This window comes from Larimichthys crocea, chromosome X, assembly GCF_000972845.2.
Source record: "Larimichthys crocea isolate SSNF chromosome X, L_crocea_2.0, whole genome shotgun sequence".
Classification (NCBI taxonomy): domain Eukaryota; kingdom Metazoa; phylum Chordata; class Actinopteri; family Sciaenidae; genus Larimichthys; species Larimichthys crocea.
This window is the reverse complement of record NC_040020.1, coordinates 31,723,945-31,738,855: the sequence shown is the minus strand read 5'-3', so window position 1 is coordinate 31,738,855 and position 14,911 is coordinate 31,723,945. Positions and strand designations below refer to the sequence as shown.

At 41.6% G+C, this 14,911-nt stretch overlaps 2 protein-coding genes across 12 annotated transcripts in view; one reads left to right on the top strand and one right to left on the bottom strand.

Moving 5' to 3' along the window:
* LOC104930030 (CREB3 regulatory factor-like) overlaps nucleotides 1-13,603 on the bottom strand; it is a 30,767-nt gene extending 17,164 nt beyond the window's left edge. The window contains exons 1-6 of one of the 4 annotated variants that reach the window (XM_027283239.1): nucleotides 13,249-13,603; nucleotides 12,453-12,626; nucleotides 5,098-5,175; nucleotides 4,913-4,977; nucleotides 4,681-4,797; nucleotides 1,995-2,814 (exon numbers count right to left, since the gene is read on the bottom strand). In XM_027283239.1, coding sequence (XP_027139040.1) covers nucleotides 1,995-2,814; nucleotides 4,681-4,797; nucleotides 4,913-4,921 — 946 coding nt within the window. In that variant the 5' untranslated portion in view covers nucleotides 4,922-4,977; nucleotides 5,098-5,175; nucleotides 12,453-12,626; nucleotides 13,249-13,603. Of the gene's footprint in view, nucleotides 1-1,994; nucleotides 2,815-4,680; nucleotides 4,798-4,912; nucleotides 4,978-5,097; nucleotides 5,176-11,624; nucleotides 11,846-12,452; nucleotides 12,724-12,844; nucleotides 13,044-13,248 lie in introns of those variants that run through there. The other 3 variants (XM_027283240.1, XM_027283242.1, XM_027283241.1) reach the window with 3 other exon arrangements.
* Nucleotides 1-14,911, top strand: part of LOC104939516 (B-cell receptor CD22) — a 509,789-nt gene that overhangs the window by 363,076 nt on the left and 131,802 nt on the right. The gene's annotated exons all lie outside the window — the stretch shown is intronic.

Sequence of the window (14,911 nt, the reverse complement as noted above, 5' to 3'; positions counted from 1 at the left end):
GCTCGCATACCGAGTAATGCTCTAATGTCAAATCTGACAATGTTGAACATTTTTAATATTTTATATTTGAACTGAAAACATAAAATATAGTTACTTGAGTCATCTCTCGAGTCGGGTCTCAAGTCATTCGTTATTTTATGTCAAGTCGAGTTCCAAGTGATCAAAACGGTGACTAGAGTCTACTTGATTCCAAATTACAATGACTCAAGTCTACATCTCCATCTTCACGTGTTAAAGAGTCTTCGCCACATGACGAGTAAACTGACCTGAGTCTAATTAGAATTGCTTTTCAGTGCGGATCCAGGATTTTTTTTTTTTAGGATTTCTTAACATTGGTGATGTTGGGAGTGTTAAATAAAAATAAACTGTACAAAAATCATGTATTTATCTCATGATTTTATATTGATTGATTTTCTATACCTGTATTTTCATGCACGTCTAAATGCAGATTAAACATTCTCTTCCTCTAAAAAGCCTTGAGGGTGGTAATTATTCCTACAGCCATAGTCAGAAGTTGAGAAAACACTGAGGTCATGATTATGCCAATGCCTTGTGCACGCTTGCAAAATCTGATGGTGCATCATTTATTTATTTATAGATAAATCTTTTAATAGATCATTGAAAGCCAACTACACCTAGGTAGCAAATATAGAAACTGCCCTGTGCACACATCCTCTATCACTTCACTTTAACATGGTACAAATGTGGGTGTGAAGTGCATACGAGGCCAGACACTGTACCAAGTTGCCCTTTTTACACATGTAGCACAAAATAGGACAGGTGGCGTCTGGGTTCATGCAGGAGGATTCATCTATGACAATAAATGGATGTTTTTGCATTGGTATCAATAGCTGACTGCATATATTTGGACGCATCCACAACGCCCACTCATTCGCTGTGAATTCTCCAGACAATGACCTGCTCTATTCACACATGGATTCGATTCTGGGTCATTCTCACTGAAGCTTCAAAGCTTCAAAGCTACAAGGGACACCCCTTGTATCTATATGTTAAATTTTAATTTTGTACAAAGTGAAAACAAAAGTCTCCCTGGCAATGAATGAATAAAGTCAGCGAGTAAATCAATAAGTCACTAAAAGTCAGCCAGTCTATCATCTATGTTGGGCTGTCCATCCAAACACATGAATGAAATGTGGATTTGGCTGCAGTGAGATCAAAGATCAATGCTACAGCACCAGGACTACAGCTGGACCTCATGTAATGATTATTTTCAATATTGATTGACCTGCTTGTCATTTGACTATAAAATACTTAAAAATTCCCAATTAAACTTGGACAACTGTCCAAACTCCAAAGGTAAGGTAAAGGTCACTTTACTGTCATATATAATAGTGAAAAGCTGCAAAATTGTTTTTTCTTGAAAATAATACGTTACGAATAAAACCATTATCCAAAAAGTTGCAGGTTTTACTGATACTGATTTTACTGATTACAGATAATTTTTGCAGTCCTACTGTGTACCCACAATATTTGTAACTGAGAGATAACTGAAGTATAAAGAGATAATAAGGCAAAAATAATGAGACACCAGCTGAATGCTGCAGTCTGTACTGTCTGTGTTGCCTTTTAAGTGACTTAAAAAATCCAGTGCTACTGTTACGGTTGTTTAACAATCTGTACTTTCATACTCTATTTAACATGTTCAACTACAAGCCCCCGCTCCCCTGACAAAGACAGAGTGGTGTGGCGGTTACAGATGGCATTTGAATACATGAAGAGACTCCATCCCTCAAAGCCATTTCATAACTGTAAAACTGTAGCCACTGAAGCGGTATGTTGTCCGGGAATTACACCCGCAACTTCGGTATTTAATGTGCCTCTGCTCAGTCAACCAAGTCTGAGGTCTCGTCTGGACCCGAGACAGATTCAAATGGTTTCCGTGTGGGCAGGCGGGCTGCGGGCTGCTGGCAGTGCCGAGATGAGCTGAGATGTCCTCGCTGTGCAGATACAGACAAACTTAAAGCAGAACTCACCACATTCAGTTTCTGAGGAGCTGGAGAGTTCAGCTTCCACCGCCGTCTCCTCCGCTCCCTCCTCTCCTTCTTCCTCCTCCTCTTCTTCGTCCTCCTCCTCCTCCTCCTCCTCTTCCTGTTCCTCATCCTCATCCTCCAGATCGAGCTCAATCTCGGCCTGGCTCTCCTCCATACCCTGTGCCTCCTGCTGTGTCTCCACGGCCCGCACCACCTCTGTCTGGGAGTTGTGACCAGGCCCTGTCCCCAGCTCCTCTCCCTGGCTCAGGGAGTAGTTGTGCTCCTCACTGCAGTGCTCCAGAGCCAAACCTGTCGCAGATGCTGCCGCCGCCACCGCCTCCTCCACCTCTTCCTCCTGTGCCACCTGGTACACCTCCACAGTACGCTCCCTTGACATTCCCTGATCCTGTCCTCCTCCTTCTCCACTGGCCACTCTTCCTGCAACACATAACTCACTCTCCGTTGTCGTGGCAACAGAGATACGCCCCTCCTCCCTCCCCGCAGCAGTGGCCTGGACTTCCTGGGTGACAGCAGGTGCTGTATGACTGTTCCTCCTCCTCCTCTCCTCTTCCTCTTCCTCCTCCTGTTCCTCCCTGCTTCTCCCCCAGCGGCCCATCAGGACGGCCTCCTCAGAGCAGGCCAGCAGCTCCCCTCCCACCCCGAGGCCCAACTTGGTGTAGCGAGCCATCTCGTCCAGCGCTGACACATCCCAGCGCTCCGGGTGCAGGTCCTCGCCGAAGCCACCATCGTCCACCAGGTCGCTAAGCAACTCAAAGGGCCGTTTCCTTGGCGATGCTGGGGAGCCCAGCATGAGGAGCACGCTCTAAAAGGGGACAGAGATTTATTTAAATCTGGCTGATTTGGAACAAAGAATAAATTGTGCATGCGCTGTAATAATACGGGTTGGGTGGGGCAGTAATAAAATATTTGTCCTGCTGCTTCATAATTAAACTCCTCATTCCAGGCGGCATTTTATCATCAGAAAATTACAGCTTGTTCTATAGGGATAGGGATAGTCTGCGGGAAATCATGTGATATTTGTCACAATTGTTTAATTTAGTATTATTTATATTAGTCTTCTAATCTGTCTTCTAGTTATCTACACAGACAGCTGCAATGTGCCTATATGCTTTAACAATTAAAAAGAGACATTGTTAAATATGTGTTCAATGCAGCTAGATAGAAACATCTGCAATTCGATGTTATAAAAATGATTATTTCCCTCTAACATATGAGTTCATTGAAGCTTATCAACAGTAGCTGGTATCTATTCAAGTTAGCATAATCCTTTCTTCTTTTCTGCTGGGTGCCAAAGTATTTTGTACCCTGTCCACAGCATCTGTACCAGGATCCCTGTCTGCTTCTCCAAACTGAGGGCATGCTGACTGCAGCCTACTGTAAATAATACACTGGATAAGTACCTCATACAGACATGCTTCAAAAGCTAAACTATCCTATCCGTTATTTGTCAGAAATCTGACCCAAAATGGCATCTTGACACGTGCAATGGTTTAAATAATCAAATGAATGAATGCTGAATTACATTTGGCTGCTCTGGTTTTAGTGTCCTGGCTTACTGGGAGACCTGGATAGAATGGAGCCATTGTTAAGGTTGTAAGTAAGGTAGTAGGGATGCCCAGACTGATTGATCAACGATCGGTATCGGACATTGTTCAGTCAAAATATGCAAACAGGAGATAAGGAATGATGCTTCCCATTTGCTGAGCATGAAAACTGATCAGTGATGCAAATTGCATTTTGTTGAATTTACAACTCAGGCCAGTTGGAGTGAGGAGTCAGCAGTCAGTGTAAAACAGAGAAGTCAAAAGCCAATTGTTGTAAAGATCATTTTACAACCATGCGGAATTAAATTTACACTTCACTGAAATGTTTAGTTTTTCAGTAATGGGCTCATCGCGGCGAGACTGAAAGGAGAGAGGAGACGGTGACTAGTTGAAATTTACGAAAACAAAAGCTGAGCAATTTAATTATAATGACTTGATGAACAAATACAGCATTACATGGTTCATTTGAATTTCAAGGATATTCCAGCACTTGAATACTTTTTAATACTGCTATGACAAAACAAAAAACATCTGTAAGCCTTGTTTAGATCATAAACAATCAGCAATCGGAGTCTGTAACAAAATAAACAAGATCAGTTATTTGGAACAGATTTTTATACCATAACAAGTCAAAATGATCTCAGGCCTTCAAATCATCAAAATTACCCAATCTTCCCTAAAGGAGTAATCACACCAGAATAGTACTTAATTGGCTGTTTTTCATACCTAAAATGCCAGGTGAATGCAATTAACTGGAATTAAGACCACAACATGATCAGCCAGTTAGCGAGCCCAATTTTAAAATTTTCCATGACTTTGGTGAAATCCAAGGAGTCCATCTTGGTTCAAGGTATGGCATTGGTCAAAATTAGAAATCACATGACCATTAGAAAGCAGTTAGTCATGATCAAATTTTATACAGGATGTGTGAAATCCTGGTCTTAAGGCTGAGGCATATTGGCAAATTTAAATTTGAATAAAAAATTATTTATATAAAAAATCCCGAAGAAAACGCCACCAGCTCATTGGGGCTCTACTTTAATGTTCTCAAACAAACATTTGCAATAATATTCAAAGCCTTTAAGAAGTCTCGTTATTAGCAATCTGAAATTTAGTGGTCTCACCTGGTCGAACTCAGTCCTGCCCCCTTGTGGCGACATGGCCAGAGGGTAGGGGCTCAGCAGACCCCTGTGTCCCCCGTAGGCCTCGCCAAACGCAGGCTCCATCCCATTCATACCCGGCTGATAGGGAGGAAACAGACATAGACACAAAGTGAGCAAGGAAGACCATGGGGAGTATGATTCAGAGGTGACGGGTGACAACAAACTGCAGATTTCAGTGCCGCTCCTATTTTACCTGAGGCATGCCCGAGGCAGGAGGGTGTCAGGTCGTGGTCACAATGTCGGTTCAAGTGAATTCTGCTGCAGAAAAAAAAAAAACACAACCAAGTTCAGATTTGAACACCGAGATGAAGACTGGAAGGGAAAAAAGAAGATCAGAAATATGACAGGAGAGAAAAAGGAGGCGAGGATATAATTTACCTAAGGTTGAGAGTTGAGAGGGTCAAGGGGTGGAGCTCTTTTCACATGTCGCAACCCTGCAGCTCTCAGCCTCCCAGCCTGGAACGGAGAAAAACAAAAAGCAGCGGGGAGAGGGAAGGAGGAAATCAGATGTGGGTTCAACAGAGGCCACACTGCAAATTATATAGCAATAAAACAGTGAAAGTAAACACATCGTTAAACCATAGAGATGTATGAGGATGTAATGTCTGTGTAGAATCTAGAGTATGATGTGGACATTCTCCGAGCTGAACGGTGTCTTTTGATACGATAAAGCAATCTGTGAAATTCAGTTGTGTTTTGTTTGTTTACTGCAATGGTTTTTTTTTTTCTTCTCTCGTATTCTGTGTTTATGAAGTTAAACATAAATGAGGATGGAGCTCGCTGTTCGTCTATCCAGCCATTGTTTCTTACATTTTCTGGCTAGTTTTTCTAATAATACATCTATTTATTCAACATGAAAAAAAACATGCTGCTGCCAGAAATGTAGGACAAATCATTTCCTGAGAAAGACCTGCCAACAATCAGCATTTAAAATAGCAAACGGAGGAGCTTTTATGTGCCAGATAAAGGTTGGATTTGACTGGTGTAGAGTAGCAAAGCATTCATGGAACATTTTGTAGATGAATGTGTGGATAAGTACCAACTCGCATTTGCCATTTCGGCACGATGTGCTGTTGCTCTCACAGGCTGCATTATAGCCCAACACTAATGCTATTTTGTTGTGAAATTACACAACCTGTACAGGAGGAAATGAAGAAACAGTTAGTGAGCCGGAAACAAATGAGTTTAGAAAGATAAGATGAAAACTTGTTAGTGTCTAAGTCAACCGTTTCTCAGAGGCAGAAATTATCTCACTGTTTAAGTTAAACCACAACGAGAGTCAGTGACAGGAGAGAAGGCTAAACATCAGCAACATCAGCAACCCTCCAGCTCATTGCAAAATGTGCCAAGCCAGCTTGGTTAGCTGAGTGACTAGTCGAAAGCAGCAGTTTGCATCTCGACTGGCCGTTTTTGTGAATGAACAAGAAAAAAAGAGAAATGGTCACATTCATATTTGGCCTTCTTTTGCTACACCGTTTTAAAGAGACAGAGATCCTGACACAGAAGCAGAGCTAAGCACTGTTGCAGACAGCACCACCTCAAAATGTGTCCATGTCTGGTTAGGCGTGAGCTATATTAAGAATATTTTCACCTTGCTGTCAAATGTGCTTTTTCATTGGCACTGTAATTTAACCTCTCCTTAAAAAGCCCACTCTAGATCCAGAGGTTTTAGCCAATTACAGACCGATATCAAACCTTCCCTTTCTCTCTGAGATACTTGAGAAAGCTGACCGCATTAGTCAAAGTTACAAATGACCTCTTAATGGCATCACACAAAGGACTCATCTCTGTACTTGTCCTGTTCGATCTTAGTTCCGCATTTGACACCATTGACCATCAAATTCTTTTACAGAGACTGGAACATCAAATTGGCATCAAATTGGAACTGCCCTAAGCTGGTTTAAGTCATATTTCCTAGATCGATCTCAGTTTGTTCACGTCAATGATGAATCCTCCATGCACACCAAAGTTTGTCACGGAGTCCCACAAGGTTCTGTACTAGGACCACTTCTATTCAGTTTATATATGCTTCTTTTAGGGAACATTATTAGGAATCACTCCATTAATTTTTATTGTTTTGCTGACGACACCCAATTATATTTATTGATCAAGCGTGATGAAATCAATCAGTTAACTAAACCCCAAACATGCCTTAAGGATATAAAAAGTTGGATGACCTACAATTTTCTGATGTTAAGTTCAGACAAAACTGACGTTCTTCTAATTGGACCCAAACATCTCAGAAACTCTCTTTCTAGAGACTTAGTTACTTTAGACGGGTTCACCCTGGCCTCCAGCTCCACTGTAAAGAATCTTAAAGTTGTTTTTGATCAGGATTTGTCCTTTAACGTCCACATAAAACAAATTCCGAGGACTGCATTCTTCCACTTACGTAACATCACCAAAATCAGATGCATCGTGTCTCAAGCGGATGCAGAAAAACTAGTCCACACATTTGTTACTTCTAGGCTGGACTATTGTAACTCTTTGTTATCAGGCTGCTCCAATACGTTTTTTAGAACTTTGCAGCTAATTCAGAATCAGAGATCACATCTCTTCCATTTTGGCTTTTTTTGCATTGGCTACCTGTTAAATCGAGAATATAATTTAAAATTCTTCACCTTACATACAAAGCTCTTTATGGTCAGGCACCATCATATCTAAAAGAGCTCATAGTACCTTACTTCCCCTCTAGAACACTGCGCTCTCAGGACGCTGGGTTCCTTGTGGTTCCTATAGTTTCTAAAAGTAGATTGTGAGCCAGAGCTTTCAGCTATCAGGCTCCTCTTCTAAACACCCCCACCCCCCTCTCTCTCTCTGTGAATAACACTAGCACATCTTTGAAGTCTTCAGAAATACTAAGTTTGATTTCAGTCTGATCATGAACTTTTCCGACCCAAACAGCTGATCTGCAGTGTAATACAGTGTGCAAAGCATGGAAATATGGCTACATTTAAAGCCAAAGAGAAAGTCTGTCCGATGGCAAGCTAAAGCAGTGAAATTATTCCTAATATAGCGTAGTCTTTATTTTTAGGTGTGCCATTTGGAGGCACACTGGCCAGTAACTTATACAAACACACTTTAAAATATTCAAACCAGCCCTTAAAAAAATTAATCTGGTGTTATTTGTCAGCAAACCCGATGAAAAGACCAAAACCAACAATATGTTTGTCCATATCTCAACATTTTCTGACTTGCTTACTTACTGTTTGTCACTGAAGATGTTAAAGCTTTAAAAAAAAAAAACGGAACACATGCTTTTGTGAGTCAAAATAAACTGGAGCATGTGTGTTCATATTAATGAGGGAACAGTGTGATGTGTTTTTAATTATTAACAAAAGAGCTCTGTGAGAAATAAAATATAGCATGCAGGCGGCGGCAGGGTCACTCGTTCCCTGGGTTTAGATCTTTTTTTTGTGTGTGTGTCATTTCTCGACAGAAAATAAAATACAGAATATTTCCAGCCTCATCTTGTAACCTAGCTGACGCGCCCTCTAAAGAACTGCTCCTTCGACTCCACCCAGTACGGTTGAACTCGACCAATGAGATCTTTTCTGCCTGCGGAGTTGCTCTGCATCAGTTAATGTTTGTGTAACCAGAACTCCAATTCTCCATTAGAGAGAGCAAACTACTGATCAGACCGAGCTCCTTTCAGACGGGGGACATGATGAAACACCGAGCAACACTAACACACACATACACACACAATGAAGGAACAATGCAGACCTACTGTTCAGTACCTGTACAAAACCGGGGAGAAAGCGGCTCACACTGACCCGGGTTCAGCGACTCAAGAACAATGCCATAATACGTTCTCTGTGGATTGACCTCAGGCACACAAGAATGAGGAAATGAGGATTGGCTGGGCGGTTATGACACTGCCCTGGCACGCCACATGGAAAACTGGTATTTGGCACACAGGGCAAGCTAGCTACCAACATGCTGTGTACACAAACACTTATCAGACACATGCAGTGTTTTTGAAGTAGACAAACTAGTGAAAGGAATGTAATAACCCCAGAAAACTATAGAAAGAATACACATCATATTAGAATGTTTAAACAGGAGAGCAGAGAAAGTTAATACATTAGAGAAGCACTGTGCGATTACATGAAGATAAAATCTGTTTACTTTGTATGTCAGTAGTTTGCTTGTATCAACAGTGCAGCTTGTTCAGGTGTGTATTATGAATAATTCTTTTCTTACTTTGCAGAATAAGAAAAAAAAGATCCTACATGCAATAAATCTCTTGGCGCAAACAAAAACATATCATACATGCAAACTAATTCCCCTCAATGCTGCACCACTTTTTTTTAACCCACAGTGCTCTTCTAGTACATATTTGCTGTTTTTACAAGGTAAACTTAAATGTTGAAACCGATGCACCAAACACATTCTTATTTATATTTGTTTATACTCTGGCTCATATAGGAGAAAGGTGTGCCTCCACACAATAACAATCCTGCAATCTTTTTTTTTTTTTGTGTGTGTGTGTTGGTTCAACATATGCTTGGTCCAAAGGTCTCTGTGCTCATAAACGCATGGCTGACAGGCAGAGTTCACGGTATGGCAAAAGGGAAACAAACATCAATTACTTCATCTCAAACCACCATGGATCAATAGCCACTCATAATAATAAACATTGGCTTTAGGTTCAGCCAATGATCCATTTAGCCTTTTGTAAACAAAACTCCACACAACTGTGGTTCATATAACAACTACACCAATATAAACATTTACAGTGTGGCAGGATAGTGCAGTTTGACAGAAGGTACTTTTACTTGTTATATAGGTCGAGGTCTTCTCAGCCCTACAACAATGTTGGTCATTTACAGTCATACGTAGACTTATGAATGGGTTTAGGATTAGTGTATTCGTCATGTGTGAGTCTGTGTGAGCAGCAACGCAAAAATTTAATAAAAATGAACCTAAATCCTTGCAACAGCTTGCTTTATAACAAAGGGCGGCGTATTGAAATGCATTTCTATTGTGCCATAACTTACCTGACCAAACATGTAGAGTTAAGGACTAACTAGCAACTAAACACTTTATCATTTATGAACCTGTCATTTATTTTGGTGATAAAAAGGGTCATTTTTTTTTAAGGACCAGTGTGTAGGATTTAATGGAATCTAGTGGTGTAGCTGCAGCCCCCTCGCCTCACCCTCCCCTTCATTTACGTAAAGGAGAAACTACGATGGCTATGAACGTTTGAAAAAAAAGCACAAGGTCCGATCTAGAACCAGTGTCGGTTTGTCAGTTCTGGTCTACCGTAGAAACATGGAGGTTTAAAATGGCGGACTCTATGGAAGAGGGTGTGTGGACGCAATAAAAGGCTCAACAAAAACATGACATCTCTTATTTTCCAGTGATTGCACACTAATGAAAACATAGTTGTGAATATTATATTCACTTTCTGCCATATTTAAGTTAAGTAAAGCCCCATTAATCTTACACATTGGACCTTTAGGTCTAAAGTGGCATCTTCAAATCAGTTGTTTTGTTCAATTAACAGTCTAAAATTCAAGTATATTCAGTTTACTGTCACCTAAGACAAAGAAAAGCAGCAAATCCCTACAATAAAGAATCTGAAACAAGAAACTGCATGGCACTTGAAAAATCTGTTAAACAATTATTTACAATTTATGAAAAAAAAGTTGCAGATTCATATTCAAGGATAATGAGCTGATAAACTAGATTTTTTTTTTACAGTGTATTACAATGTGTTTGTGGTATTCTTGTCAAACAGTATCACTAAGGAGTAAAAGGTGTATAAAGTCAGTTATTATACTTTATCATTTGTACTCTGATGTGTGTGTGTGTGTGTAGTTTCTAATAACATTTGTGTACTTTCAAGTGTTTCCATCACTACTTAATTAAAACTTGTTTTTTTTTTAAATACAGTAGTTTTAAAAATAAAAAGGTATTATAGAATAACTATAGCAGTTTATAACGCACAATCCCTTTCATCCAAACATGTGCCAAACATATCTGAGAGTGGAAGCAAGTCATCATGACAGTGGACCATGAGGCAAATTTGGAGCATGAGCAGTCTGACCAGACAATGAACCTTTAGCAGCTGGAGGCCTCTTTAGAAAAAAAAAAAAAAAAAAAAAACCTCCGCCAGTATAAGAGGTGGAGAGACGGTTACGGATGGATGGAGGTTACGCACGGAGAGTCGAGAACCGGGCTGAGAAAAAAGTAAATTAGGCAGGAGTCCATAAATAGGCTGTGACGGCGGAGAGTGTACCCGAAACAGCAAGGATGAGAGGGGGGGGGAGAGACGGTCTGGCTGTTGATCTGTCTGGGAGGCCAATTTGCCAAATTAAAGCTCCAAAAATCTGGGCGGCGGACAAAGCTCCGTCTCGCATGGGAAACCTCAATTTCTCCTCTAATTAAAAAAAATAAATAAAAGACCTGAATCAGAGCAGATGAATACAATGAACAAACACCCTAATCGACCTGGATGCGTCCCCCTTTCTCTCCTCTCCGTGTCCTTGGAGCTCCGTTTCCCGTAACGATGGAGAGCCAAAGTGGCCCCGTCTGCCTCCCCTCGCCTCGGCTCGCTCCCCCGTCCATCCGGTGCGCGTCCCTTTCTCCCCCCCAAAAAACCTCTAATAATCTGCCGACGAACCGATCAGTGCAACAGAACTACTGGGGCATGACGGTGCTGTGTGTCCGCACAGCTGGAGAGAACAACAGCAGCACACAGAGAGCGAGAGAGCCAGAGCAGGGGGAAGAGAAGGTGCCATGGTGGCAGCCAGCAGTGTGTCCCGCATGGCACGGCGAGCCGAGGAGCCGCACTTCCACGTCCAGACGTTCTTTCTTTTATTATTATTATTTTAATTTCACACTGCACATTTCATGCGTTTACATTTGTACAAAATAAAGCAGGAAATTCTCACCAAAGCAAAGCAGCCACCACGCGCCGCGGAGTATCCAGCCGAGACAACAGGGATCCTTTCAGCGCAAGACAACAATAAAAATGGGGCGCAGCTGGCAGTGCCACCGGATGTCCAATATTAATTGTTAATACGGCCGATTTCTGAGCATGTGGATGGCTTCAGCGTTTAACAACTCCAGCTACATGCAGGTAGAAAGTGGGTTTCTGTCCACACTGCCTCGGACTTTCGTAAAATATTAAAGTTGACGCAAAGAATAAATCACAGAACAAGTTTGGCTGCTGTTTGTCCACCTGCAGGTGCTGCTGCTGGTGGTAATGTTACTGTACAGGCCCAGGCAAGTTACACTCGGTATAAAATGTACATTTATTACAATAAAACTGTAAAGTTTGCAAGGGGGGAAAAAACAAAAAAAAACACACTGCGAGACATTTTATCTTATCCATACGCGCAAAAAAAATGTGTAATATATACAAACGCGTGTGTAATGTGCCACGAAAAGGGAATTTAAATGTATTTAAGCAGCAGTTTTAAAATAGAAATACGACACATATGTTTATAAATAATGTATGATATTTCCAATCAACCCCTTGGATACGGTGCATTTAAAATATTCCAAGTCAAGTGTAGTTCTGTGCCATGCACGCTACTGTGTGTAAATCCGTGTGAAAGTAGCCATTTTTTAATCATAGAAGACCGTTAAAACCTTTCATAGTCTTTTCTCTCCATAGTCTAAATATTTGTCAATAACTTCCCAGTGGTTAAACTTGATGGAAATGCGCGTTTATTCGCCCATAGGGGCAGGAAAAGCTTGTGAGAGACGGGCTTTACCTTAACGCGTGTCCTCGGATGTCCCCACGGAGTTAAGGCTCCTCCGGACCGGGGTAAAATGTCGGCCTCGGCCTCTCCAGATGATATTATTACGCACCATCCACAGAGAGGAGAAGAGCCCGCATGGACAGACAGGCAGCGGCCGCTTAGCCCCCACAAGAAATCCCGCTGAACCTACAGCCACATGCAGGAAGTTAGTTTACAGTAGTAGCGAGCTGGCCTGTATGGCGGATAAACGGGACAAAAAATATGGTTGTAGGACTGCTAAACACTCCCCCCCACCTCCTCCTCCTCCTCCTCCACCACCACCACCACCAGCACACTCGCCTCCACCTCCCCCTCCTCCTCCTCCTCCTCATGTCTCCCTCCCCTCCATTGGTGCAGAAGCCTACCGTTTAGGAGATGAGCGGGTGGGAGAATAAAAGCAGTCAACACCCCTCCCCTAAAGCTAATTCCTTTATTAATAAAGTTTTACAGGCGTGTACAGCGGACCCCCTCTGTGTTTGACATGGTGTCGTCCGCCGGGCTCAGACAAACACAGGAGGACACTTTCTCCACCGGCTCCGCGGGTTTGAAACCACTTTTTGTTTTTGGACGGAGGTGACACAATCATAAAGACAGAGAGAGAGAGAGAGGTAGAGGGCGTGGATCTGCGCGGTTGGATGTGTTGTACGTGCTTCTTTTGTTGTTGTTGTGACCCAGTGTTGTTTGTTGTTGTTGTTCGCGCAGCGGATGGCTGCGTGTTTCGGGGTACAGCGGTGCGTAAAGGTAGACAAATGAGTTGTGAGCGACTGACCTGGTCGAAATGGGAAGTGTGTCAGCTGTAAAAACAGTTTCAAGCTCTCATCGGCGGATTGGGGGGCACTTGAGTTCACGAATAATCCCGTAGACCGACTGTCAAAGCGGAGAGACCGGCGGCTCACACTTCTGTTTTGGGCTTTTCACAATAAAAGTCGCGGGGCTAAATTTGAATAATCCGTTCAAAATTTGAATTGGAGATTGAACTTTTTTTTTTTTTTCCTGTATAGCCAAACCAGGACAGATTTTTTTTTAAAAATAGAGCAGATCTACTGCATACTTCTAGCAAACAATAACTAGGCTTTATCATGATACAATTGATGGTACATTTGTTTATCTACATTTCTGACTTCTAACATTAGTGTCATTAAAAATAAGGGACATAATAATTTGTGAAATTATAATAAAAGATTCTTTCAACAAATCTTTATTCCTTTAAGGGTCAATATAACTGTTTATAATAATAACAGCTATAACAACAACAACAACAACAACAACAACAATAATAATGCTGATAATGATAATAATAATAATAATGATAACTCTATATGTTCTGTGATGCTTATGTACACACCACACCATGAAACTCTTGCAACACTACTACAATGTTACCAAGATTGTGATTTTTTTTTAAAATGAACTGACTCAAACTACACAAAATGCAATAGTTAACAATCTTGCAATCTACACCACTTTAACGATACACTACAGTCAATTGAATAATAGTCTTACAAGAGCATTTCAGTTTGATATTAATCAATGAGATGTTTTATTAAATTCATTTGATTTCTGTTTTCATTTGCTTCTTTATTTATTTATTTACCTTAGTATTCATTTTCCATTCATTCTCCGACTATTCATGCCTTGCTGCCACACACTGAAGGTCAGGCACACTATAGGTCTTCAGCTAAGAAGAAGCCAGCTCGCTATTGTCAGTTATACACATCTACCATTTACAGTCCTCCATATGTCAGGGTCTTACTACAACTTAATCTTTTAAATTAAAACCTGATCCATATGGGCGACAAAGCAAATGCGTAGTTATCATATGAATGCAAAAACACAGTGTTGTGAGTTGGAACACCAAATCAGCTTTTTAGGTTGTCGCAGGATTTCAATTCACCTTCAATTTTCCAGCATACATGAAATATTACTTTGTTGGTCTGTGCAGCTTTTATTCTCAACAGGCCTCCAGCTGCTAAAGCTTCATTGCTCCCACTCTCACATATGTTTGGCACATGTTTGGATAAAATTGAATTGTGTTTTACAATGAGCCACAGTTGTTCTATAATACCTTTATTTTGAAAGTTACTTTACAAAGCACTCTGTCGTGTTTCCGGTGTGGTGCTGGTTCTCTGTTGGCAGCTTGACGCAAACTGAAGCCAGTGAAAACGGATATGGTTTGTAACTACGACACGGCGCTGTCAGAGGGGCGGGGTCACACGACCCGTCTTTAAGGACACCGGGAGAACTGGGGCTGTGAACCCGCTGACCCCAGCAGCCCCCCGGGCTTCTTCAGAGCAGAGACCCGCTGGAACCGCTTCACCTCCTTACCGACATGGAGCAGACCCCGGTGAGCGGCCTCCACAGCGGGTTTACTACAACTTAACAGCCGCTGCAACTACTCTAACATCTGCAAACTCCTCGTAAGGCTCCGTACT